The sequence below is a fragment of the Spinacia oleracea genome, chromosome 6, assembly GCF_020520425.1.
Source record: "Spinacia oleracea cultivar Varoflay chromosome 6, BTI_SOV_V1, whole genome shotgun sequence".
In the NCBI taxonomy this organism is placed as follows: Eukaryota; Viridiplantae; Streptophyta; class Magnoliopsida; order Caryophyllales; family Amaranthaceae; genus Spinacia; species Spinacia oleracea.
The window spans coordinates 126,467,134-126,494,855 of NC_079492.1; the positions used below are offsets into that span (position 1 = coordinate 126,467,134).

The window sequence follows — 27,722 nt, forward strand, 5'->3', positions numbered from 1 at the left end:
GTTATTCCATTCCTTTCACTTTTACTCCCTCTGTTTTGAAATAATAGGGACAGTTTACCTTTTCACGCTTGCTAATGTAAATGTTTGGACATTAATATCTATAATTTTGTATTCGTAAAAATTATAAAAAGTTGATATTATGAAAATACATATCGAGACGAATCAAACAAGATCCCCCACGACTATATTTGTCCTTAACCATAAATCACAAATGATGGTCAGATTGAAATTTATGAACAGTGTCAAAAGTTAAACTGTCCCTATTATTTCGAAATGGAGGCAGCACATTAATAGTAATGGAAGTATGAAGCTTTATAAGTATTAGGATTTGTACCCTTACCGAACAAAGGACATGGAAGTAATTAACTTATGTACAATTACTAAACAGAAGAAGTATAAGAAAGTTTCAATCATACATAAAATTTGTCAAAAATAATGTGATCTGATACAAAATGTGGAATGCCTATTAAGCCATAAACTTGTAGTGTTTCCAAGTAGTTCGTCAATTTGTGAAAATCCATGACAAGATCATGGTCCAATTGACTTAAACACTCCAAGTTTCACGATGATAGTAGCTGTGCAACCTTTGCCTAAACCATCACTCTCAACCCAAATACGACCGTTCATGAGCTCAACTAACCTGAATTCATAATAAGTTGAGTTAAAAAGGATCGTAAGAGCTTATTAATAAAGATCTATGACATCACATAGAGTGATAAAACCCCCCGTAACGTTTCATCAAGGTAGTAAACCCAAATATATCATGGAGAGAAATTCATGTTTGAAGACGATACCGTTTGCAAATGGGAAGCCCAAGTCTGGTACTCCGTTGTCGATTTGAAATGCGTGGAGGATGAAACAGGGTTGGTATATCTTGTGGGTCAATCCCACAACCAGAATCTTCAACCTGCATCTTAGATATATTAGCATTCAGCACACCAGTCACACAACTAAAGACGCTTCTAACTATGGTAAAATACAACATTAAAGTAGGAACTTTCGAGTCCTGCAGTATTTAGTTAAGAAGGTTGATCATGTTAAAGGACATTCCTAGACAGAGTTCAAGATTTGCAATGATTTATCTTCCCAACATAAAATTCGCTACTAGAAAGGAGCAAGATGTAAACTCCACACAAACGCAAGACTATTAAAGAAAAATGTCATTTCACATATGCCCTGATTTTAAAAATAAGTACCTGTACTCTTAAGTAAAAATGGGAGTCACTAGAAACCAAATGGAACGTAGAAGGCCGCCAAGCTCTACGAGTTTTGGGTTTGATCACAGATGCTGTGACTGATATATGGCCCTCCTTAGTGAATTTCACAGCATTACCAATGACAATCAAAATAACTTCCATTAGCCTTATTTGGTCTCCAGCAGCTTTGACAGGTAAATCAGGGGCTAAAGCAAGAGAGAGTGTTAACTTTTTCACTGCTGCTGCAGGCTTTATCATGTTAACAACCTGCAACAAAATCATTAATTGCATTAAATTTTACTGGAGTAGAGGCATTCAGCAAACATTAATGCCAAAATCGTAGTTTCAATACGATACCTCATTTATGCAATCAAAAAGGTTGAAGGTCCTAAGATTTAACACAAGCATACCATCTTGAAGTTCAGAAAGCTCCCTCTTATTTTGCAATAGTGTTTCTACAGAACCAGTACTTCTTAATATCATTTCTGCCATTGCCCTCTGCTGAAATGTCAATGTAGTTTCTAGAAGAAAAGATGACAAGCTAATCATTGCACAAACAGGTACTTCCATCTGATTAAAGATACCACTCTTTGAATCATTGAAATCCTGTAGAGCTATCTCTCTGTCCCGTAAAACCACCTCCATACAAGAGTTTTGCTTCTTAAAATGATCACAAGCCAATATAGATTCTTCAATAGCTGAAGCATGACCAAGTGCAACAGATACCTATACTTGGAGAAGAATTGAGAAATTAGAAGCCCATAATCAAATACTCTGGTGTCATATTTCCGGATCCACAAGAAAGATCGAAGCCATGATACGTGGAAATACGGTGGAATGTGGAGTGTCTGATGGAAATAGAAAACATAGATTGTGGAATGGTGGGCTGCTATTAGCACTTATACTCAGACACATTGTTGACTGTATTTTATGCTTATGAGCCAACAAGAATTTCTAAGGTAATTATATCATTACACATACTAACAAGAGAATCTAATGGTTTAGGAGTCTGATACCAATATACTCCCCCATTCACCAACTTTTGACAAGGAAAGCAATGAAATACAGACCAGTGCATGATCAAACAAAGCTCGGAAGGAAGAGATTATACGTTGAAGAAATGAAAAATTGATCATATCATTTACACACATTTGAAATAAAGGATTAGATATATCATGCCTAAATTTAACCGGGGTTTGTGGTGGAGGAAAATCTAGTTACAAAAAAAGAGACAGGTATCTTACCAGAATATTTCAATAGCATAAACCTTAAATATCAAATGTGAAAGCACAAACACAAGCATGCCTGTATATTGGACATATCTCTTTGGGGATCAGAGGAATTCTAAGCAGGCAATGAATAGTAATAAGTGCCTATTTAAAAACTCTCAAAAGTTCCACGCTTCTGTAATTGACTTAATCTCTAATAGAAAATAGCTATCCACTTGCAGTTGAAATTACAGAAGCAAGACCAAATAGAAACTTAAATGAGTGAAGTACCATGGTTCCAAAATGAGAATCAGTGAATGGACATTTGAAACCTATGAAATGCTTAGGAAACTAAGCAGTCTGCTGCACAATTTTATTAACTACGTAGTACGTAGCACTAGCAGTAAATAGTAAAAACATGTTACAAGTACACAGAAAAAGTAAGAGAGGGAAAATATCAACCTGTTCTGCAACAGTTGCCAGAAATTCCAGGTCATACTCATGGAACTTCCTGATATTATCCGAAAGGAGAACCAGAACCATCGCTGCACAGTTAATTGCACACGCATTAGATGAGTCATCAGATTCAGTGAATGAAAGGGGTACTCTAATGGCCACAGCCTCAAAATTCATGGCTCTCTTGGTACACTTTGACCTATTCGCCCTCACCAAGGGACAGGTATGTGGTATCCTCACAGCTCCAATAGTATTAAAGATTTCAGCAACCACGGGAAGGCTCATAGGGACAGCAGAACCAACAGAAACTAAGTGGTTAAGAGAGTGAGAAAGCCGCAGGGTCTTATTAGTCTGCGACGGGAACCAAAATGAACATTCCTGCAAGTCAAAAATCTGTCCCAGCCCAACAACAGTCGACTTAACAACGCATTCCCCATCGAGGGTGCTTCGAATATCATCTATTAAGCTTACAATGGATCGTCTTGTTGCTACTTCACGAAGCATAAGGCTCTTTTGTCTACTGAGAACTTCAACCCTATTCTTCAGAAGATGTTCATTTTCTCTTAGACTTAGTAGCTTTGGCATCACAAAATACAAAACCACAACTGTCAACCATGATGCTACAGCAGCACAAAGTTGCACATTCGTTATCACTGAAGCAAAAGTTTCTGAGAACTTGGAATATCTCCACATGTCTGTCAAATATCTTACCCCACAGAGAATGGAGAATGTTACAAAGTAGATGATCTCCAATTTGTAAGGGAAAATTCCATGCCACCAGATGAAATAGATAAGCGCCAGGGGAATGATAAAATGTGCAAAAGCTGTTAATGCATCAGAATAATGCTGAAGTTTCACCACAAAGTTATCAGTTGACCGTTCACCAATGCAATTACAAAAATCCATTGCCACAAAAGGCCTCGATGAACCTGAAAAATAGTAGGACTTTGGGATTAACAAGTGTTCACAATATCCACAAGAAGGGAAAAAATTACCATAAAGAAAAAGATGACATGGACTCAAAGGTTATGTTAAATGAGAAATTAATCAAATTCTTTATGAAGGGATAACTAATAATGTAACTAAAGCTAAAATATAATGACAATGGGTATGGTCACAACTCACAGCTCGGTTGGTTAACTTAATCTAGAATTTTACAGGGGAAATTTTAGTTTCATGGAAGGATTTTTGACAACAGGTAAAGAGAGGGGGTGGAGACCTTTACTTTTCTGTCAAATCCTGAGGCCTTAACCATTTCAGAGTGAAATAGGACCTTACTGTCAGATCCTAATTCCTTGATCTTTCCACAAAAAAATCGTCAAAGATTTATACACGTACAAGGTTACGAACCAGGGAAATGGTAATGAGTTTGTACGTAATTTTACTAGAAATGTCCCATGCACATCCATGGTAATCCATATCACTGCTAAGTTAAATGTGTTTCTTTATTTGTATTTGAACTATCATTTACATCCACCTAGGAGGTATGAGAATGAGTATGCCATGAAATTATCAGAGAAAGTAATCCAATCCAGACAAGAAACCATGTTCATTTCTGAACTGAGCAACCTTTTGAGTTTTCATTAAGATAGGTTCCAATAAAATTCTCAGCCATGAAAAACTAGTTAGAATTGTTATCCATTTAACAAAATTAGGTGAAATCTTAAGGAATTTTGATCTTCCTAATCTGCCATCATGAAGTATGATATCACTATCTCACTATCACAAGTTCAGCATAACCTCAAACACAAAAAAAATTATTTTTTCCCCATCCGCCCAGATGTACTGACCAATTCAAAGTAAAAAGATTTGGAGCCACAGTAAGAATATCAAATCAGGAAACCAGCACTAAAATCATTTTACACGAATCAAGCAGATGCAGTATGGAGTGGGCTATTCATCATCCTGAAGGCTTCCAATCCCACATCTTTTTACACCAATCAAGCAGATGCAAATTTCTCTCCATTTTCTGAATATGACATTTTCCAAAGTTTGAATAGCCCACTCCATACTCCATACACGAAACATTAGAGTTTCCATTCACTATTTTCACCTCACAAAACCTTACAAACATAAAGAGAGCTCATTCTCCATAAATTTCACTTCCAAGACGCCAACACCTAGTCCAATCATAATTTGTTGATCACAGTCCTTAATGACTGGCTTCATACAAATCTAGATAACTCATATTCCTCTTTAAAAAAAATCATACCATCCAAGCATGAAGCAATAATTACAGTGGTTAACTGGTATAATCATGAATCCAGATTATATTATAAAAGGAAAGCAGATAGTCATTGTAAAGAATCCACTCAGATAATATGCATGAAAATAACACATAGGGATAAATCAATATCAGACACTATACGGGATGGTACAATTGAATATAAACACATACTTCAATAATAACAGCAATGACCCAATATCAATCCTTCCAACCACTGGCAAATGTATGCAGCCTTAATTCAACCGTGTTTGAACTAGCGCATAGCAAATTTCAAAATACATTGATATGCATAGGCGAGTTTGGGCATGAAAGGTTACCAGTAAACAATTATTATTTATTCTCTGAGTATGAAACTTGGTTGATTAATCAATGAAGATACAGACTGAAACATATATATGTTAGACGTGATAACAGAAAACAGTAGAAAAGGAAGCATGCATACTTACAAACAAGAAGATCAGATGGTGATGCACAAACAAGGCTAGACTTCTTATCAAAGAACTTCAATATCCCAGGATAGCTATACAATATCAATAATAGCGAAGGAAGTGCAACTGTTCAATCTCATATATTGATGACCATGGTTAGATTAAGATGAGTTTTCTAATATGCCTATTCACATATTAAATTATTTGTTCTTCAACTTAATAAAATAATACCCATGGTCTTCGGTCTAAATCTCCTGTATATCTTTCCATAACAGTTTAAACCTATTAGGTAAAAATTTCAAGGAATATAGAAACATATAACACTAGATTGGAACAAATCCCCTGAAAAACTCCAATCATATAATTTTACAAAAATAATTTCCATGGACCACAAACAAAGATACAACAACTTTTTTAGGGACTTAAACTCAGGTTATAAAAGTCATATGATTACACACTACATGACTTTTGAAAAAAACATCATATAATCATACATTTTATTGGAGTTCAAAATATGTTATCAAATGAAATAGAAATTGTTCACATAAAATTATTAACAATCCCTTCGCATTTTTGTAAAAGAAGAGCATGTTTAAGCACAAATTGGCCATTCAAATCATCTTACATGAATAGGGCTATGTTACAGAGGCTCACTACTTGTAGAATACTAGGTTCTATTTCAAGAACTTTAGGATGGTTGGAAATTGAGAACTACCAATAGGAACCTCATATGTGCTACATAATACCTTATATGTGAGAATGCTCCTATAAAGAAAGAGTAATAATTTAAGGAACTTGTACAAATGACATGGTTGTGACTAATGCGACATTGACCAAAGGAATGTTTTTTTAATCTCACTCCATGGAAAGCTTTAACGAAGTTCTAGGCTTTGTTCTCCTCGCCTTTTCTTTCCCTTATTCCGGGAAAGATAAGTTAGGTCCAAGTTCAGATAAGTTAAATTCGAGTAATTTTAAATAAGGCTACCTAAGTTCAATTCACAACTACAATTAGTTCTGATCTTGTTATTCCGGGAAAGAGGAGTTAAGTCCAAGTTCGTATTAGTTAAATTCAATTGATTTTAAATAAGGGCTACCTAAGTTCAATTCACAACTACAATGACTTCTGTGTAGAGAACAGTAGAACACACTTTGAGTGGGAATTATATCACAAGCTCCAGCCGCATCACCGTATCGCAATCACTTTGTAAAGGCTTTGAGCTTATTGCAAGTTTACACTCCAACAACCGCAAACCATCCGTGTTATCCACTACAACCGTTATCGTGATCAAACGTTTATAAGAAATTGCATACCTTCTTAAGAAGAGAACCACATACATGGGCTATAACTACTAAATATATTTTTCCTTTTCAATCCGTTTTTTTCCAACACCATTTTGAATTGGCCACATTTCAAAAAAATAATATTCTTAGTCATTTTTACACCAGACCTAAAATCCAGTGCCCATATTTTAAAGGTTTTACTCTCCTAATTTGAAACTTTATAACTAACAAAAATACTTCAAAATATCATAAAATCTATCTTCTTTTACTTAATCCATTTTAATACCTGGATCATTTTATTCATACTTTTATTATAATTATATTTTCTTTTTTCACTTCAAGTTGTTATACTTCGTAGTTTGAATTAAATGGATCTTTTCAACTCATTTAAAAAATATAATTACACCCTAATAAATTTATAGAATAAATAAATATGACAAAACTAAAAAATCAAACAACTACAGGACTATCCAAGTAACACTTTTACAAAGACCACCGTTTCTCCAAGTCCAATTTGCAACAACAACTAGAATTCTATGTGGAGAAATGAGGTATAGGCTACTATCATTTAAAGAAAAAACATTTCCTTAGAATTTAAGCGACTTTCAACCTTTTGAAGTTTATTACATTACTATAATTAATACTACATTAAAAAAAATCCTAAATGGAATCAATTAATTAGAAGAGCCTACAAGATAAATTGATCATGGAAGTATAAAATGATAAATAAGTAAAAAGATCCAAAACAAAGTGAGTGTGCAACATATGAGAATTTATGCCAACTTTTCTTTGCTCAATAGGAGTGAAGTGAGTCCCGGTATACCGATCCGAATTAGACCATAACGGAATTTCGACTCTTGAGTTTGTCCTATATCCTAACCTTTAATTGTTTTCATAGGTCATATTCCTTTGTTGTGTCTCTACTATGTTTCTATTCTTCTATATGTGGTATTGATTTTACGCTTTTGATGAAGAGAGCACGGTCAGGTGAAACTTAAGGTGAAGCGTTAAAACTTTAAAGGGCATAGTCAAATATTGTAGGTGTTATTGTAATAGCGAGGGGTAGTTTAGTTATTGCATAATTAGTTGGTTAAGGGTAGCTTAAAGAGGAAGGTAGTTGGTTGGTTAGAGGGGAAAGAGACTCATAATTGCTATAATAAGGCAGTGTAGGCAAAGAGAAAAGCATCCAAAATACTTGAAGTGTCATTTAGTTTTGTTTAGCTCTTGGGAGTGAATCCAGACACTCGAAAACTTGTCCTGATGCCATTCTATCAATCAAAATCTTGTTCCTCTACTTTTAATTTCTGTTGTCATACATGTTAATTCATAACAGTTATCACGATTCCACAAGTGCAATGTGCTGATATTACCCCTGGTTTGCCAGCTTTTTTTATTTATCAATTTCTTAATTATGATCCTTTTAGTTCTATGTTACACAAACTCAAATAATACCGGATATGGGTATATATAAGCGATTGTTACAGATGCCAATATTCAAAATTCTGGACATGAGGATTAGAACTACGGCACGGGTTTGGAATGACACTAATGAAACATATTCCTGATTTTATAAGAATTTTGCATGTATTTATCGCATTACAAATAAACATATTTCAGGTTGACTTGTTTGCTAAAACTTGTTTGTATTGTGATTTCAAGTCCATTTGTGAGACTAGTTTCAGATAATTTTCCATCATTCCCTTTACTTCTCTATTATTACACTTCTTTTTTATTTTAAATAAATCAAGACAATTGAGGTGTTTGGATGAAAATTAAAGTGTCACGTAACTGACATTGGTACTTAGACTAAATGAGGAGTTGAAGGAATTATGGGTACTGACAAGGGTACAAAGCATAGGTTTTAAGGAATTATTTAGTTAATATAAGGCTGTTTTATCTTAACTAGGATTGTCTTATCTACTCGAAAAATAAATGGAAAAAAAAGAGCCTTAGTCGAAGAGCTGAGTCATAGTTACCCAATTCCCTAATCTCCCACAACCAGCAAACTGAACAAGGCGAATTTATATAGGTGAATATGGTACAATTTGGCGTAACTTAACAATGCTTGGTAGCAAATTGTGCACTTGTACCCAATATCGTACTTGCGAACTACTTCCTCCTTTTCATTTTAGTTGACACATTTCATTAAGCACGTTTTCCCATGCATGATTTTAGACAATAATATCTTCAACTATGAATAAGCAAACATTATAAAAAAAGTTGATATTCGAAAAGTATACAATGCGGTGAATCTAGCTACCCCCACCCCCCCCACACACACACACACATCACTAGTTTTTGCTTAAGTTTAACTCACAAAAGGAAGTCAAATTAGCTAATTGAATAGTGCCAAAAACTTGTCAGTTAATAAGAAATGGAGGAAGTAGGTAAAAGTGAGCTGAATTTATGAGAATCTTATACTTTCAGCACATTGCAAACACAATCAATCAATAGTGGACGATGATACTAAGAGTTTCCTTCTCCCTCAACTCAAATCCTCCTCTATTTATTGTTAAAGTTTATTTTGATGATGAACTTACTGGAGAATGATAATAACTCCCAAGTCATTAGGTCCGTCACCATTCACAAACAATATATTTCTTCCATTTTTTTCTTGTTTGCGACATGGGAGAATGCACACTTTTTTAAGAGAGGAGACATATAAGAAGAGGGACCCGTGTGATGAGGAGAGAGCTAGAGAGAACCATTAGCCAAAATAAAGTAATGTTGCAATCAAAAGAGAATAGAGGAAGTACTAGTTGTGATAAACAAGAGAACAAGAATGTCAAACTTCAAATTACTAAAAGTAGAGCATATCAATAGTGCATGAGTTGCAAATCCTTGCAATTATTCTGTTATCTTTACCCAATTATAACCGTTATTTACTGAATGCTGGGATCTATCATTGCACAACATTTTCTACAATAACACAATAAGGAAAATCTGAAGACTAGTTAATAGAGCAATCCTTAAGTCCATATAAACTCACCTCCATTACTAGCTAAAAGTTGTCAACTATTGCAAAGCCTGGTCCATCTTTACAACCTTGTCCTAAAGCCCCTGGTCCTGCAATTTAAATAATTAACAGATAAATAGATATAAATCATTTAAAGATGCCCCTTTATATATCCTTACAGAGAGTTTCATGACAATGAGTGAAGGCGTCAATGAATGCACCTCTCTCTTAGAGCATTAAAAAACCAGAACATTGACAGAAGAATTGTTAGGAAATATAAATTGAAAAAGGCAGGGTAACTCAGACCTTTTCAGTCAAAGTCTTAGCAAAATTAACTCTTAGCCTATCTTCCCTTTAGTGCATATTCTGGTTGTACATTTTTGCACAAAAGCTTCCTTTCCAAAGGCTGATTTCACCTCCCTAGCAGCAATATCATACTTCCTTCACCATCCCTTAGCTTCTTCTTTTGTGGACTTGGCTCGTTCACCCAGACTTGCTTCATCGGCGCTGCCTCTAGACTTGAGAGAAGCTATTTCTGCTGAAGCTTTGTATTCTTCAGCTTTCTGCTTCAATAAGACCGGGGTTCATGTTTCCTTTTCCAATTTCATGGTGGTCGAATCCAACATTTTAAATAAACTGGACCACCTGTTTCGCCAGAAGTTATATTTAGTTTGTAAGTTACTGAGTTCATGTAATCATCAGCAACATTCCTCTTGTCATTCATAGCATCTTCAATGAGCTTTATATGCTTAAGACTTTTGCTTCTCACTGGCTTCTAACATCCTGGTGAGAATAACGATCTGATACCCAAGGGACTGAGACTGACTGACACTTCAATATCAGGCCACTTCGCTCTAGTCCAGTCTGATCAGGTTGCTTTTTAACGTCAGAAATTGGACCTTCCAAACTAGAAACATAATGACAGAAGAAGATACTCTATATTATCATAATAGAATTCCAGCACTAACCTTTTCTGTAGAAAAAATAGCCTCTTTTTGTCCCCAATAGGGCCATGACATGGCGCTTGATACATGGACAGAAGATCACCCGCCAAAAAAATTGCACTTAAGCTGTTCATCCCAAACGAGCCCCTAACCTGAACATTATGAATGAAGTATTGGCAACTTAGAATCAATGACTTGAGCAAACCTAGGTTGGTTTGCAATTTTGCATAAACTACCTAGCTACGATGTTCAAGGAAAGCTCAGGCTTGCAGATCTGTTACTTTTGCCTTTGTTGAGTGTTGAGAATTACCTCCCCCAAAAAAAAAAAAAAAAAATACAATGATAGGTAGAATTTCAAGTTTGTCTAATCAAGTTCCATAAAGACTGAAATGTGGTTCCCTTTACCACATTTGGGCAATGACAACTAATACACCAAAAATGATGCAGCAACAGAAGTTACAACACCTGGAAAAATTTGCAAATAAGCTTTACTTAAACAGGGGAAGTGAGGGTTGCTTATAGAGTCATTGAGTACTTCCAAGGACAATGTGTAAATGAATCGAGCAATTCAAAGGCACACTTTTGCAGAACAACAATTAAAACTTAAAAGGCTTCTTGAATACCTTCTTTTCCACAGAAGCTTCAAATCCTTAATGCTTATTTCCTTCACAAAGATATGCATAATTTATTTTTCTTTAACCAAGTTATACTCCCACTGTTCTTTTTAGTTTTCTCTTTGGAGGGTATGTGAGGGAAAACCAAGGAGTTGCTCCCATGAGCTCTATCTCTCTCTAACTCTAATGGAAGGAGAGATAGCTAATTTTCTTTTTCTTTAATGGGGAAGACTCGAAGAGAGGCATAAAAAGAAAGAATCCTAACCAAGAAGAAATGGCCAAATGGGAACCAAGGCAAACATTTTAGAACACATGGAGTATTGGGTAATACTTCGCATTACAGTTTACGATCATAGTGACTCAATCAAATGTGTCATTAAGCAATAGTTACTTGAAGTGAACCTATGGCTTACAAATCATATATTGAAAGCAAAAAAACTCTTGCAACAGCAGAGACAAGGTAGTTTACGCTTGAACCCCCCCTCCTTTCCCAGCATTTCCTACAAAACCACGCATGCTCACTTAACGTGCTATAAATACACGCTGAAACAACAAACATAGAGCATGTACTAGAATAAGAACACGCAAGTGTATGACGCCTGGTAATGTACCACTACAGCAAAAGGCTTCTTCTATGCTTTCGCATTGCTCATCTTATATCCCCAAAGTCTAGAGATATACAAGCATCAATTCCAGATATTTGGCCATTAGAGGCGTCATGTATAAATAACTCGTAAGTCGCAGTTGATTAGTACTCGGCTCCACCTAACTACCTAACTGTGTGTAAAGTACGGAAAAGTTCTGCAATATCTACACTCATGAATTCATCAGTCTCATGACTCAACTCTTGTTCTATCTATGAAAACGAACACGGAAAAACAATAGTCGCTCCATTTTATTATACAATTTTGCTTTCACCAGGAAATCATCATGTTTACCAAAAACCTTAAAAAAATTGATTTTTTATTCAATTCTTTGTGATTACTTCCAACATTCCTCATCACCATTATTCAATGAGCTAATGCAAAATTATAAATCAAACTATAAAAACAATGCAAATATTAACAAATCCTTATCATGTTTGCGCACTTGAATAGGTCAATTGAGAAATGGAAGGAGTAAAATCTGAAAGAATTTGATAATTTGAACAAATTAATGGGAAGATATTACATAAATTTGAATAAATTAGTGCGAGAAAGAGCAAGAATAAAGAATTTATAGTTGGTTGAATTAACTTACTGATGTTTGATGAACCTGTTGAAGTTCTGTGTCGCTTTTCAATGGTGGAAAAAGGGTGAAGCATTCACGAACATGAGAAAAAAGCGCGGAAGTTTTGCCATACGATTTTCTGGAGCTACCATCTCTTTTTCAACACAGACGTTTTTCCAGAGAAGCGTTTTATTCAAATTTGGCTTGAGGTGGTTGGTTGGCGATCTGGCCTGACTCGTGACTCGTGACTCGTGACTCATGAGTGCTATATACGGTTATGACAGTCCACAGTCCAGTCCAAGTTTCCTGCCGTAAAACCCATAATAAAAACCGCCCCATATTAGTCAACACAAAATCTTGTTTACAATAGGTGTACAATAAATTATTGTACACCAAGCCCATTTTAGACAACCCGCAAAAACTCACACGCGTGAGTCGAACTTTTTTTTTTAATTCTTTTATTTCGCAAAATCAAGAACGCTTCTCTGTCGTTCGCTCTTTCTCTCTCTTCAACCATGTTCCCCTGTTTTCTCTCCTCTCTCTCTTATGCGATCGAATCTCTTGCATTCTTCTGCAATTTCTTCGCAATTTCTTATGCGATCTGGCTTCGTTTACCTAGATTGTTCTTCAAGGTTAGTTTACTTCGTCTTTTCGTTTTTTGATATTTATGTTTTCATATTTTAGGGTTTCTACTTGATTCTTTGCGATTGTTCTTCATTGTGCATAATTTTTCAATGTTATGTTTTGATTTAGGTTTTCTAATAGGTTTGATCGATTGTTGCGATTTTTAGGATTTTATTATTCGAATTATGTTGAGATTTTGTTTTAAAAATACTGATTGTTCTGAAGTTAAATAACACACCGGATATAGTACTCATTGGGACTTCATATTGTGATTTCACGATGGTATTATAACCAGAACAGAAGACAAAGCTTGGATTTATGAATTACTCTGTAGATGCTATGGAGTATCCAGTTATTTTCATAAGGTTTTGTCGAAGCCCTAGGGAGTAACTATGAAGCAATTGCAAACAAAACTAAACTCATGACTGATTTGATCCGTAAGAGGAGCTCTAGCAGCAAATCGATGTTTTCTAGTTGTGGATTTCAATTGTCTAATTTGTGATTGTTTTCTAAGCTAACGTTTGAGTTGTTGATGGGAGGTCCTTTTTGGAGTATTTCTCCTTCCTGATATGAAAACTATTTTACAAATAGAGCATTATCGACTATAACACCTTTACACTTAAGGGCTTTCAAACTTGACATGTTATACCTGAACATGCAATCTGTTTACATTTTTACCTTTATTCAGCTAATGTGAGTCATACAATCGGTTTTATTCTACACTTTGTAATGTTATGTGTTAAAGTTGTGGTTCTGTAGGTTAAAGTTATAGAAATTGTTCTAAAAGTTAAGACAGTCTTCCATCGTCTCAAACCTAACTTTTATTTTTAATAACTTAACTTTAACTGCTAAAAGTCTGACTTTTATATTTCTACCTTTCTTCAGCTACTGTGAGTCATCCAATCTATTTATTGCAGACATTGTAGTTTTCTGTGTTAAAGTTGTAGTTTTGTAGGTTAAAGTTAAAGAAATTGTTCTAAAAGTTAAGACAGTCTTCCGTCATCTCAAACCTAACTTTTACTTTTAATAATTTAACTTTAACTGCTAAAAGTGTGACTTTTATATTTCTACATTTATTCAACTACTCTGAGTCATCCAATCTATTGAATGCACACATTGTAGTTTTATGTGTTAAAGTTGTAGTGTTTAGGTTAAAGTTATGAAAATTGTTCTAAAAGTTAAGACAGTCTTCCGTCATCTCAAACCTAACTTTTACTTTTAATAACTTAACTTTAACTACTAAAAGTCTGACTTTTATATTTCTACCTTTCTTCGGCTACTCTAAGTCATCCAATCTATTCATTGCAGACATTGTAGTTTTCTGTGTTAAAGTTGTAGTTCTGTAGGTTAAAGTTAAAGAAATTGTTCTAAAAGTTAAGACAGTCTTCCGTCATCTCAAACTTAACTTTTGACTTTAAATGCTAAAAGTCTTTAGTTTTACATTTTTACCTTTATTCAGCTAATGTAAGTCGTGCAATCTTTTTATTCACCACCATGTAGTTTTATGTGTTAAAGTTGTAGTTCTGCAGGTTAAAGTTATGAAAATTGTTCTAAAAGTTAAGACAGTCTTTTGTCATCTCAAACCTAACTTTTACTTTTAATAACTTAACTTTAACTGCTAAAAGTCCGACTTTTATATTTTTACTTTTCTTCAGCTAATGTGAGTCATGCATTCTTTTTATTTCACACCATTGTACTTTTCTGTGTTAAAGTTGTAGTTTTATAGGTTAAAGTTATGAAAATTGTTAAAAGTTAAGAAAAGTTTTGTACCAGTCTACTCAGTATGCAAATGTTTAAACACTAAGGCTATTAGCTCAAATGGTAGAGCAATGTGCATTTATGTACATGGTGTGGGTTCAAGTCCCATATAGCCTACATACTATTGGGTTGTGTTTTGATATACCGAGAAATGACTAACAATATAATTTAAGTCATCCCTAAATTGGTAAAAGTTACCCAAAATACCGACTTACTTTTTAAATAAAACCAATAGCCTATGTAGGATTTGAACCTACATCTCCGCGCAAGTTGCACGGTGCTCGACCAGTTGAGCTAATAGGCTTACAATATTGAAAACACACAATGTAAAACTAGGAGTGCGTTCTTTTGCTTTGATGCTTTCTCCACCTAGGTTTTAAAACTTTTTGATACACTTTTTGAAAGAAATGGCATCAATGCTCTAGAAGTATACAAGCTGATAAACAAATCTTTGAGAAAAGACGAATTTCATTCATTAGACAAAGGCATGTATGGATATCGAAGCCAAACCCAGCAGCATAATTCCAGACCAAAAGTGATGAAGCAATTCTAAAACATGATACAAGACTAATTTCATTTGTGGTTACCAAGGGGAAAGGGGGTCAAAGTGACTTACCTGTTCAGAGGGAATAAGTTGAGAGGATGACTTGAGCTGGGAGCTTTCCATGTATGTGAGAAGTTGAGTCACAGTCTTTAAATGAGGAATGTTGCATACATTCAAACCAACAAGATGAGGGTTAGCAACCAATGACCTATTTAAAAGGAATTAACTAATTTTCACTGAAATTTTGGTATAAAAATCATGAGATACAATACCTATGTAAGCCATTTCCCATATATGCATCAAGTGCTGAAATCACTAGTGGTAGCTGCTGCAACGTACACCCGCATCATTTCTAAGCAATTCAGAACAGAACTTTGAGCTCAGGCTTGCAACACTTGCAAAGAATAAGTAACCACAGTGCTAACAACAACGGGATAAAACCAATTCAAATCGGACTGCTGTAACTCTCAGACAGATATAGATCATAACAAGGAGCAAAGTGTTCAACATATGAGGTCAAATCATAGGTACAAAAAATTATCTCCTACAAACCACCACCAACATCATGAAATCCATTTGAAGGAAACAACTAATTCAAGCCTTTTAAACAAGAGCCAATGTTGATAATCCCTCAACAAATCTTTTAAATTGCAGATTATCAAATAAACAAACCAGCAATTCCCTAGTAACTCTTAGAAGATATGGTAACAACTAACAAGAGGAGAATATCAAAGTGAGGTTGCCGCAATGAATTTACTGTACACCCTTTCATTAAACGACCCGAGATCAAAGTGAAGCTGCCTTACTTGTTACTCAGTCATCTCCTCAATGCAGTTTAGCAATATCATCAGATCATCAGACCAAAACAGAATATCAGATCACCAAAACCAAAACATCAGAAAGAGTAAGACCAGAAACAACGATCCTCACAGCCACAAATTTAATAAAATAATCAGAATCAAGACAACAACTACTTAGAAAATCAATCAAAATCAAATCAACCTGACATACGAATAGATCAACGAATTTTTCACTACCAATCTAGCAGAACAATAACTAAATCCAAGGATTTTGAATATATACCTAAATTCCTCAATCTATTAAAAAAAAATTAAATTCAAAGAGGTTGAATACATACCTACACGATTATCAATCGCATGAGGAGAAGCTCCCATTCGCCGAATTTTTTTCGCGTTTTCTCCTTCACATTTGCAGATATTCGATTCTCCATTGTTGCATCGCCATTCGATCGCTTAATCGAATTTCTCTCTTTATCTCTCCTCTGGTTTTTTCGGTTCTTATTTTCTTTTTTCTTTCTCCTCTTGATTGCGTGAAAGGAAGGAAAGGGAAGGAATTGGGTGAAAAAGGTTCGCACGTGTAAAACTGTGGTGTACGTTAATATTAACGTGCACCTGTTGCGCACAAGACCGATTGATTACTCAAAACCGCCACACTATTTTTCATTAATACCCTTACTTAATCTTACTTTCCAATTCTCTCACACCACCCCACCACCTCCGGCCACCATCGTCGGCCACTACCTCCGGCCACCACCATCACGTCTTCACAAGAGTTTTTTTTTGTCCGATTTCTTTTTAGAAACTTATGTATTTTTAGCTTGTACCATGGTACAGGCTTATGTATTTTAAGCTTGTACCATGGTACAGACTTATGAGTTTTTAGCTTCGACCATGCTATTGACTTATGCAATTTAAGCTTGTACCATGGAATGAGCTTAAAATTTATAAGTCCATACCATGGAAGGAGCTAAAAATTCATAAATCTATTTTTTTTCCGATTACATTAAATCAAATGCAACAATAAATCAAAATCTTAAATAATATAGACTTATGAATGTTTAGCTTGTACCATGGTACATACATGCTTATGAATTTTTAGCTTCTTCCATGGTACAAGCTTAAACTGCATAAGTCAATACAATGGTCAAAGCTTAAAACTCATAAGTCTATACCATGGTACAAGCTTAAAATTCATAAGCTTGAATCATGGTACAAGCTAAAAATGCATAAGTTTCTAAAAAAAATCCGGAAAAAAAAAAAAACTCTTGTGAAGATTCGGGCATTTTGTCGCCTACGACTTGATAGTAGTGGCCGGCGATGGTGGCCGGAGGTGGTGGCCAGCGGTGGTGGTTGGATTTGGGGAGGGTATATGTTGAAGGAGGGGGTAAATAAAGAAGGGTATAAGGGTAAATGAATGGGGCGGTTTTGAGTAATATGGGACGGTAAATAGTAAGCCCCAAAAAAATACTTCATAAAAATTAAACTAAAAATTATTGAAGTTATTTCCCATTTAAAATATTCAGAAATTACAAAATGAAATGATAAAATATGTTAAAATACTTTCATTCATGTATGAAACAAATCATTGTCATATAGTTGTGAATATTGTGATATTGAAGTATATTCGGTATAATTCTTTTACTCTATTATCTAGATGTATTGAGTACATTCAAAACATGTTAATTTAGTACTTAGTAGTACGTTTAAATTAAGAAATTTACCCCCATGAATATAAATATATCTGTTACCTTATACTAAAACAGATACCATGAATGACACATGTCACTTAATTTCTAGTGCAATTTTTCCTTGCCAAAAACCTATTTCCTAATATATACATACTTTATTTTATTTTATTTTTATATCGTTTTCTATAAATGGTTTATGTATGGAGAAAATATTGGATAACATAATAGGACAATAATAGATATCACATAATAATAATTTGTTCAAAATTATTTTGGAAATATTTAGTCAAATCGGTATATCAATAATGAAAAATATATTTAATCATTATTTTGATCAAATTTATTAAGCATATGAAATATGTAAACGTAGTATAACGAAAATTTCATATTAGATGATTCAATCAATATGTACTTTCGATATTTATTAATTATACATTAGCTTTAGGGGGAAAAATATTTTATACGGATTAAACAATATAGCCGGTCAAATAATAATTTTAGAATATACGGAGTTTTGTATTATAATCGATTATTACTATACGTAATTAGAAGGTTTACGTATTTTTTTATGAAATATGATACTCCCTCCGTCCCGGAATACTCGACCCGGTTTGACCGGCACAGAGTTTAAGATACTTGAATTGACTTATTTAATTTAATAGGTAGTAGTTGATAGTGGGGTATTATTTTAATGTAGTTAGTGGGAAATGTGTTAAGATGTGGGGTTGGGAGAGAGTAGGGGTTGAATTTTTAATTATTTTTTGTATGGAGTAGGGGGTAGGTGGGTTAATAGGGGTAGAGTGAGAAATAATATAATATTGTTAGAACATTTCCATTTTTAGAAACAGGTCAAGTATTAAGGGACGGCCCGATAAGGAAAACAGGTCAAGTATTCCGGGACGGAGGGAGTACTCCGTAATTATTTTATTGTAGGACGATTGTCAGATTTACAGCTATATTGTGTTGACGAATGTATAATTTATTGAGCGTTCAAAACCTTATCTTTAACGCTTACCACTTTTAAAAAAAACTTAATATTATAGTTAAAATGTTTAAATTACACTCCGTATGCACTAAGATTCTATATATTACAACTATTAAAACTTAATATTTCCGGGAAGTGTGTCAAATATCAGATTTTGAACAATATATCTTAATGTTAAATGGTGTGTATAAAGATCTCAAATTTATTGATAACTGGTGAGTGGTGATGAATCAGTTATATTTGTTAACTGGCAATTTGTTTTATGTATGTTAAACCTAGAATAATTGTCAATTTCCGGTTAAAAGTTTAGGCCAAGCATAAGCTAAATAGATTATACGGTAGTTATATGTAGTATATGGCTGTTATAAACCGTATAAATTTCAAATACTTATCTTGATATATGCGATGTATGTTTGAATTAGATTATGTGTAGAATTTGATTATGTATATATATAGGAAATCCTCTATATATAAGTTAGTAAAAATATTGATAAATCTTTTAATTCTTTATGTACTTTTTCATATTAGTTTTTGTTACCATAAAATACAGTAAGTTCTTTTGAAATGGGAAAAAACTTACCGTATTTTATGGTAACAAAAAATACAGTAAGTTGAACATATATTACGTGATATTATTGTGTTGTAAAATATTTGTTGCTTAATATTATTTTTTAACTTTATTTTTAATATTAAAAGAGAGGTCAATCAATGAGTAACAAATGTCATCACTACATTGATTCCCTCTCTTTTATTATATTATTATTATTATATATAGATAGATGTGATCCATCGGAATTTATTATCTCAAAAACTCTAATTATTAAAAAATAAATTTAATTATCTTACAAAATTAAGTCCGATTTTTATAAATATATAATCCTACATAGCCGCTTTTAATTTTCTGAAAAAACTCCCCCTTATATAATATACATATATTAGATTTTTGTCCCATGTCAATTAAGTGGACTCGATCGTTATTAATTAAAGGAAGAAATCATTATCAAATCAAAGTGTAAATTAAACACTCCACGCACGTAATACTTCGTGTATCATCGGATAACAGTTTGTATTGCTTAATTAATTGGCTTGGTACAACTGTTTGGATAGATGTATTTTATTTTATATTGATCTTAATTACTTTGCATATACTGTACGTATAAATGCTTCATTCAACACCCGGAATTCAACTCAACTCAACTCAACTCAACTCAATTCATAATCATCATCGAAAAACAAAAGGCCAAAAATGAGTGAGTTAATCACAAAGCGTTTTGTGCTCATAGTAATGGCTATTCTTGTCATGTTCCTTTCCGCCTCTGCTGCTCGAATTCTAGCGGCCGAGGATGCGAGGGATGGATTTTTGAATATTGGTCTTTCGGTAAAGGCGCTTAACGAGGAAAGCAAGAAGAATATAAAGAAAACAGTAACCAACGACTTTTTTTGTTATTTACGTTTTTTTGGTGTCCCAAAATGTTATTTATATAATCACATACATTTTGGTCAACTCAACTCAATCCACCATCCTAAATTTTAAGTTTTAACAACGATTGCTTGGATAGATTTAGAGAATTCAATGAATTTGTAATTGGATATACAAAGCACCAACGTTAATGATAAAGACCGATCGAACAAAACACTATTCCTTCTACGTGGGGCAAACTCAGTTCCCACAAACTTGGTGTTTACCATACAAAGACATTGAAGTTTATACCCCGAACTTAAAAAACTCAATGACTTGGATGTTGACTTGATCTCATAACCACTCCCCTTCAATTTGACCTGATGGAATTACTAGTTCCAAATTTCAATTTGACATACAAGTATTTTGGTATTGTATGAATGTGTAAATGATTTAGGCCGAAGGAAGACGTAAAAGTTGTACAAACAGGCAAGTGCATTCATTATGAATCAACCAAATAGTTGAATCAAAGATCTGCAAATGACCGAGAACCAATGATATATATGTATATATTGCAGAGCTCTAACAATGTGTCGGAATAGATATGGAAAACAAATTCTTCCATGCCCATATATATCTATAGGGTAGATTTAACCCCATAACCACCTTCCTCCCTCTCCCCGAAATTCCAACTTCTGAATAAGAAAAGCAAGAAGACTAGTGTTTTGGATTTCAATACTGTACATCTGGTTCGTGGTTTTATTCCCCAGTTCAGATGCCTAGTATAATAATTTCTATGTAACGATTTAATGAAGCTGCTCCCTGCTGTAAGTCTGCAACATGTACAATATGTGGACAACGCCCTCTGTTAAGTATCTTGGTCATCCTTTCCCCTCAGGCAATTAAGGGGGCATAGTTTGGTCACAGACATCTGCATAACCACCTCTTTTCTTAGTGTCACGGTAGTTGTATAAAATTGGTTCATCTTCTTGTAATTCTCACAACATGTAACTACTGGGACAGAGAAGAAGCAGACACAGCAGCAGTAGCAGTCAAGTAAATCTTCAGAAACTTCTTTCGTAGTATGGAAAGGTTGAATTGATGCCATCATTATTGGCTAAATACTCTGTACTCCCTTGCTCTGTGTGCCCTTCAAGTACAACCTGTTGAACTAAGGCATCACTTGGATTATTGCACATCCCAAGTTTGACAAGAAATGTTGCTATGGTTCCCTTTTCCGGGCCTTCGCTTTCAACCCAAATTTGACCACCCATCAGACTTACAAACCTGTTTTTTTAGATGATGATGGGAGAAAGGAGGGGTTACGACATTGCAGTGAATCAAAGGTATCAAAAAACCAAGAGAAAGGAAATATGTGCAAGTTTTTTTAGACATGCAGAACAAATGATGGAAAATTTACAAAAAAACATAGAAGGGAAAAGATAAAAGATAACCATTTTTTGCTATTACTTCTTGCATGCAAAACTCGATTGGAAAGAAAGGTTGGTCTTACCTTTTACAGATAGCAAGTCCAATACCAACACCACCGCTGTTTCTGTTGAACTGAGTAAACTTATTGAATAGTAGAGGAAGATCCTGCGGGTTAATACCACATCCTGAATCTTTAACCTGTAAAAGTAAATGACAGAATTAGTACCAATTAGAAAGTGCTGAGTAGTAACAAGATTTTTCAACTTTCCAGGAATGCAGAAGTACACTTAGGCCCTGTTCTATTCAACTTGTAAAAACAAATTCTGCATATGTCTGTCTTTTCAATATCCATTTTAATCGGTATTGATCAATTTCAATCAGTAAAGATCAGCAAAATTCAGTTTTCATCTATGAATATCAGCTTCAGTCAGCATTTTTTACAAGTTAAAGCAGATATAATCAGTAATAGTCATCTCAGTTCAGTAAATATCAGGTGAAGCGAACAAGGCCTCAAGATGCTAGTTCAACTGTATCAAGTAGAAGGCTAATTTTGACAGAGTATTTCTTAAAGAGTTTTAACAGAAAGTTATACTTCGCACTATGATAGTAATAAAGTAAAAAAAAGCATAGTGTAACCAAATAAAGCTGACAGTGATGCAGAGAAATATAATCAACCTGCACTCTCAAATAGAAGTGACCATCACCCATGACAGGGTAAAAGTCGGAAGCTCGCCAATCTCTCAAAGATTCTGGTCTAGCAACCGATGCAGTAACTGAAATATAACCTTCCTTTGTAAATTTTACTGCATTACCAACAACATTCAAAATTGTTTGCATCAGCCGCTTTTCATCGCCGAAGGCACAAACAGGCACCTCTGGAGCCAGGCCGAATGTCAGGGATAACTTCTTTATGGATGCAACAGGCTTTATCAAATGAATCACCTACAACACCAGAAATACATTTTTGTTGGACTTAAAATTCAAATTTCTTAAGACGGATAAAACAGAATCCAATAAAAAGGCGGTCAGAAGTGACAGAAGTACCTCTCTGAAAACCCCATGAAGGTTGAATGTGGCAGTGTCCAACTCTAAGCTACCGTCTTCTAGTTTAGAAAGATCAAGCACATCACTTATCAATGTCGACAACAGGTTGCTACTCTTGAGTATAATTTCTAACATTACTCTCTGTTCAGGTGTTAACTCAGTCCCCAAAAGAATAGATGATAAGGCGATTATAGCATGCATCGGTATCCTCATCTCATGGTTCATCACTGCCAGGAAATCATTACGAGCACGAATTGCCATCTCAGCCTCTCGTCGAGCCAAATCCAAAGCAACATTCTGTTCCATAAGCTGATCACGAGCTCTCATAGATTCTTCCAAAATAGCAGCGTGAGAAAGAGCAACAGCTACCTGTACAAATAGATACAAAAAAATAAAATAAAAATAAAAATTGAAGTCTACTTTACAATGTCTTGTTACAAAATGAGGAAGTTTTAAAGAGTCAAAACTCGAAATCACCCAAGATATTTAATGTTCAAGTCATCGAATAACAGCACAGAAGTCTTGATCTATTTAAAGCTGTAGAGAACCCTCTTATTCGTGCCCTCAAAACAAAAGGGGAAAGGAATCACAGAATGAATGGTGAATGTAAAGGAAGGTAGGGGGGATGCAGAAAGAAGTCCCTCAAAATGTAGATAGTTTAAGTGCCCTATGACTCTATGAGTAAACCCCTATAATGTCATCAAGAAGAACCATGGAAAATAATAATCAACTAAAATGCAAACCCCTCAAGAGTTGCTATCAGAAGTTTGTATTCTTGCGCTGCAAGTTGTCATGATGTGATATCTCCTAGATTTAACAGCAGCCTATTGATATGGCATTCAATTTTGAGCTCAGTGATCTACAGAAATTTAGGAAATACTAAACATCAATCAGGCGACAACAGTCAATGTGCGATAACCTCATTATGGCATAATCAGACTGAACCCTTCACCACAAAAAAGTGTCACCAGAAACTTAAGTAAAAAGCTTCTCCTCCACAATTTAAGTAGAATTTTAATCCGATCTGTAAAGAATGAGGAATACAAAGTAACATAGAAATCGTCATTGGCCTAGTTTATACATGGTTGGAGACAGGGTACCAAGGGAAAGATTAGAAGTTGAGTATCACGATGTCCAGTCTAAGATGCAACTTTATAATTGCTAGTTCATCTACTTAACTTTTTGCTTGTTTCTTTGTATCCAAGTATATATAATGAAGCTAAGCTTGGCAAGTTGGCAACATAGAATTTGACCCTAGCAAACTTTTTGCATCTCTGAGTGACAAGAATGGAAAGCAAAATGAAGCCACATTGAGAGAGAGAGAGAGAGAGAGAGAGAGAGAGAGAGAGAGACGGATTAACAATGTCTGAATTATCACTATCTATGGCGCACAGATAAGCAACACTTAAGCATTATGATGGGGAACTTCACATATTTAAGATGGTTTTAGGTAAGCAGCACAGTTCTTTTCAAAGGTATGCAGCAGTACTACAGAAAGAAAAAATTTACCTGGTCTGCAACAACTTCGACTAGCTCCAGCTCATGATCCCGAAATTTCCTAACTCCATCAGTGGGGGAAACCAGAACCATCACCGCATAGGTTTTAGCTGAGACATCTGGCCAGTCATTAATTTGGAAATTTGAATGATGTAAAAGAGGAACCCGAACAGCAACAACATCAGGGGGAGCATATCTTCCTGCAGCTGGCCTAGTCCTCACTAGTGGACATGAATGTGGTATTCTCACTGCTCCACTGTTGTTGAAAATTTCAGCAATAAAAGGAAGATTAATTGAAACAGTAGATCCAACTACCATTGAGTGGTTCAAAGTGTGAGAAAGTCTCATAGTCATGCCAGTTTGTGATGGCATCCATAATGTACACTCTTCTAGATCAAGTGTCCGACCCAACTCAACAAGAGTAGTTTTCAGAATTGTGTGTCTATCAAGTGTGCTTCTGATCTCATGAGTTAGCATTCTAACATGCCTTCCGGTTTCTTCTTGGGTAAGGATAAGACCCATCTCCCTGTCAAGCTCCTCAGCCCTATTCCTCAGAAACATTTCCCTTGTTTTTACACTTAATAAGTCAGGAATAATATGAACAAGCATCAAAGCTGTTACACATGATACAGCAGCAGTAGACATTTTCGCAATGGTCATCACTATAGCAACTGTTTTTGTGTGCATAGAGAATGTCCACAAATTTATAAGATGTGTCGCCCCGCATAGAACAATGAATGCACCAAATTGCATGAGCACCCATCTATATGGGAAGAATGCTGACTTCTGTACAAAATAAATCAGCTCCAAAGGGATGGAGAAATATGCTAGGGCAATAAAAATGTCCGATAGATATTGGTATTTCACTAGGAGTTCATCTTGCCACAGTGGATAAATGCAGTCACATGACTCCATCTTTTAATCAATTTCACACTAACAGAAATTCACCTGAGACAAGGAGGAGAATTTCATCAATACTTTCACCTTGTACATTGATTTTATAAGAAAAAACATGTGCTAACTGCTTAAGGAACACTGATCTTCTGAGTTAAGAGCATAGTATCTGATAAAATAAATACCATTACCAATTAAAGAAGCATCAAAAGAGCTTAGAGCATCATCAAAGGGAACAGAAAGAACACTTTCATCCATATTAAGTGAGGTTTAACAACAAAACATAAAAAAGCACATCAAATATGGATTTCAATTTTCAACCATAACCAAAGCACATCATGTCTGAAATCTCCATTACATATAAAATAAGTAGACTCGAAGATGACAGTACGCACCACAACTTACATACTTAAGCCCGGACAATGGATCAAACAGCAGCATACGGACAGTAGCACAGATGGTGAGTTTTTGAGGGCAAATGCAATACATTACCCAACAAAATCCTATAATCTGACAAACTATACTCCATGGTTGATTTTCGATAAAATACAACAAGGGGTCAATTTCTTATTCCTGATGCCCCACTTTATGGTGCTCCAACTATGTCAGAAAAAGAGTATATCCAAAAACCAAAATCAAATACTTCAAACAAGTCCATCGATTTCAACATGTTTGAGCAACATAAACAGATAATTGGCACTATTACAGATAGTTTGAACTTTACAAATCAAATGGCGCACTCTAAATGATCCAATCTCGATTATTGGGCCAATACGATTGATTTCCCTACAGCACATTCCCCCACCTCTGAGTCTCAGACAACATTCTCATAACTCTCAACTTCATAACAGTAACAAGATTGAAGTTTCTTCTCATTTACTCAAAGGGTATTTGATCAAATTCCACATCCAATTTGTTCAAGTTCTAACATCACAATCTCAAACAGTTCATCCTGGATCCATATCTTCATATACACATCCAACAATATAATCTTCAAGTTAAATTTCCAACAATTTCTTAGTAGTATCACCAATCCCAATAAATCAAATGTATGAAAAGAAGTATAAAAAGAAAATGAAACCAACCCATTTGAATGAACTAACCGGGCATTAGAACTCCGAAACCTCACATCTGATCCAAGCAACAGCATTCAGCAACAATATCACCTACCCCACCAAAAAAAATGGAAAATCAAAAACAATCATCACTAGAACGAATTTAAAAAATGGTTTTCTTATTCTGGAATTGCAAATGCTACTACCAAATTGAGTAATAGTAGAGAAAGTACCTTAGAAATCTCAGAAAATTCTCATGCAAAAAATAAAATAGTTTAAATTTTACAAAAAAAAAAAGGTCTAGTTTCAAGGGATTTGTACTGTTTAAGTAAGAGAGAGAAAAAGGAGAGATTTTGTAGGTGTAAAAAATGGGAGAGAAAGGGATTTGATTGGTGTGCTGAAACACTTTATAGAGTGAGCGTTGACAAAAAGTGGAGACTGCGAGCAAAACCGTGGGCAAATAAAAGATATTCACGGGCCAATGGCGGCCCATGCCTCCTCTATTTTTCATTTGCTCCTACCACGTGAACGGTAGTGCCTTTCCTCATATGGTGTTTCTCATTTTCTTCTTAAATAATGACTTCTTAAATCTTCATTTTAATTAAAATATTAAGAGATGTCCTTTCAAAAAAAAAAGTATTAAGAGATGTAACAGAGTCGAATAAGAAGATTATTTGTGAACAGAGGGAGTATTCTACATTTTAACATATTACTTGCTTTTTAATAGAATGTACCCGTGCAACGTATGAGATATATTCAATCTCGCTGAGGAAATTAATGGATCTTTATACCAAACTGACTAATTTGTAACTTTATTTACCAAATTGACTACTTTTGAATTCTATTTCCCAAACTAGCTACTATTTTGACTTTGAATTAAAAAACCAATGAACCAGTTTGAGTTTTTTTTTTTAATAGTGAACCGATTTGGTTTGAGTTTTTGTTTTTTTAAATAGTGAACTGATTTGGGATTTTTTTTTTAGGGACTATAGTTTTTATATGTATATTTTTTGCGTTCTTTTATTTTTATACGGAGTAATACCTAGTCGACGTCATTGGAGTCTGGCGTTTTTCAACTTCCCCAATTGACAATCGTTGGCATTCATAAGCCCTAATGTTTTCCGACTGGAGATTCCAAGAAGAAAATGAATAAGTATGTAGCTTCTTTCTCTTTGAACATTCAACGCCTATTTTTCTGCATAATTAAGAATCAATTATATTCAATGTTCTGGAATTTTTGTTTCAATTGTAATAAGAAATCGAAACTATTTCTAACTGACATTTTCTCATTGTGGTTGGGCTCGGTATGGATTTGCTAAAATTTCTTCTTTGGTTCCCTGCTAGTTGGAGGTGATTTAAATTCTGGAAATTAATTCACTTGCATTCTTATTGCTAGTATGACAAAAGCTCTGGTTCTTACCGATTTAATTGCCTACTTAAGCAAATTGGAGAAGTGTATTCTTTGATTGAGATTTGACATCTAT

The 27,722-nt window shown here is 34.6% G+C and overlaps 2 protein-coding genes and 1 long non-coding RNA gene across 5 annotated transcripts; all 3 read right to left on the reverse strand.

The window, feature by feature from the left end:
• Positions 1-247: 247 nt before the first annotated feature.
• On the reverse strand, positions 248-12,806 carry LOC110801568 (probable ethylene response sensor 1). 2 transcript variants are annotated; one of them, XM_022006924.2, is made up of 9 exons: positions 12,550-12,806; positions 10,721-10,848; positions 10,059-10,616; positions 9,786-9,862; positions 2,867-3,789; positions 1,554-1,922; positions 1,197-1,463; positions 795-907; positions 248-640 (listed from the first exon to the last, which is right to left on the reverse strand). In XM_022006924.2, exons 5-9 carry the CDS (start codon positions 3,764-3,766, stop codon positions 529-531), a joined length of 1,761 nt encoding a protein of 586 aa, XP_021862616.1. In that variant the 5' UTR covers positions 3,767-3,789; positions 9,786-9,862; positions 10,059-10,616; positions 10,721-10,848; positions 12,550-12,806; the 3' UTR covers positions 248-528. The 2 variants fall into 2 exon arrangements, with proteins under 2 accessions (XP_021862616.1, XP_021862615.1); XM_022006923.2 differs by having other exon boundaries at positions 795-913; positions 12,550-12,780.
• Positions 12,807-15,343: 2,537 nt separating this feature from the next.
• On the reverse strand, positions 15,344-16,752 carry LOC130464244 (uncharacterized). The gene is made up of 3 exons (XR_008924620.1): positions 16,584-16,752; positions 15,718-15,797; positions 15,344-15,592 (listed from the first exon to the last, which is right to left on the reverse strand). It is a non-coding gene; the product is annotated as an uncharacterized lncRNA (long non-coding RNA).
• Positions 16,753-20,852: 4,100 nt separating this feature from the next.
• On the reverse strand, positions 20,853-26,778 carry LOC110801552 (probable ethylene response sensor 1). 2 transcript variants are annotated; one of them, XM_022006907.2, is made up of 7 exons: positions 26,472-26,778; positions 26,287-26,349; positions 24,302-25,237; positions 22,793-23,161; positions 22,424-22,690; positions 21,831-21,946; positions 20,853-21,604 (listed from the first exon to the last, which is right to left on the reverse strand). In XM_022006907.2, exons 3-7 carry the CDS (start codon positions 25,202-25,204, stop codon positions 21,382-21,384), a joined length of 1,878 nt encoding a protein of 625 aa, XP_021862599.1. In that variant the 5' UTR covers positions 25,205-25,237; positions 26,287-26,349; positions 26,472-26,778; the 3' UTR covers positions 20,853-21,381. The 2 variants fall into 2 exon arrangements, with proteins under 2 accessions (XP_021862599.1, XP_056686907.1); XM_056830929.1 differs by having other exon boundaries at positions 26,269-26,349; positions 26,472-26,695.
• Positions 26,779-27,722: the final 944 nt, after the last annotated feature.

Bases quoted from the DNA above. Each gene is read 5' to 3' on its own strand.
- LOC110801568 (XM_022006923.2), bottom strand. From the start codon at position 3,766: ATGGATTTTTGTAATTGCATTGGTGAACGGTCAACTGATAACTTTGTG. The intron at 1,923-2,866 runs GTTGATATTTTC...CTCCAAGTATAG, and splicing joins TGGCAACTGTTGCAGAACAG to GTATCTGTTGCACTTGGTCA. The intron at 914-1,196 runs GTACTTATTTTT...AATATATCTAAG, and splicing joins ATTTTTACTTAAGAGTACAG to ATGCAGGTTGAAGATTCTGG.
- LOC110801552 (XM_022006907.2), bottom strand. From the start codon at position 25,204: ATGGAGTCATGTGACTGCATTTATCCACTGTGGCAAGATGAACTCCTA. The intron at 23,162-24,301 runs GTAAATTTTTTC...CTATTTGTACAG, and splicing joins TCGAAGTTGTTGCAGACCAG to GTAGCTGTTGCTCTTTCTCA. The intron at 21,605-21,830 runs GTAAGACCAACC...CTAAAAAAACAG, and splicing joins GGACTTGCTATCTGTAAAAG to GTTTGTAAGTCTGATGGGTG.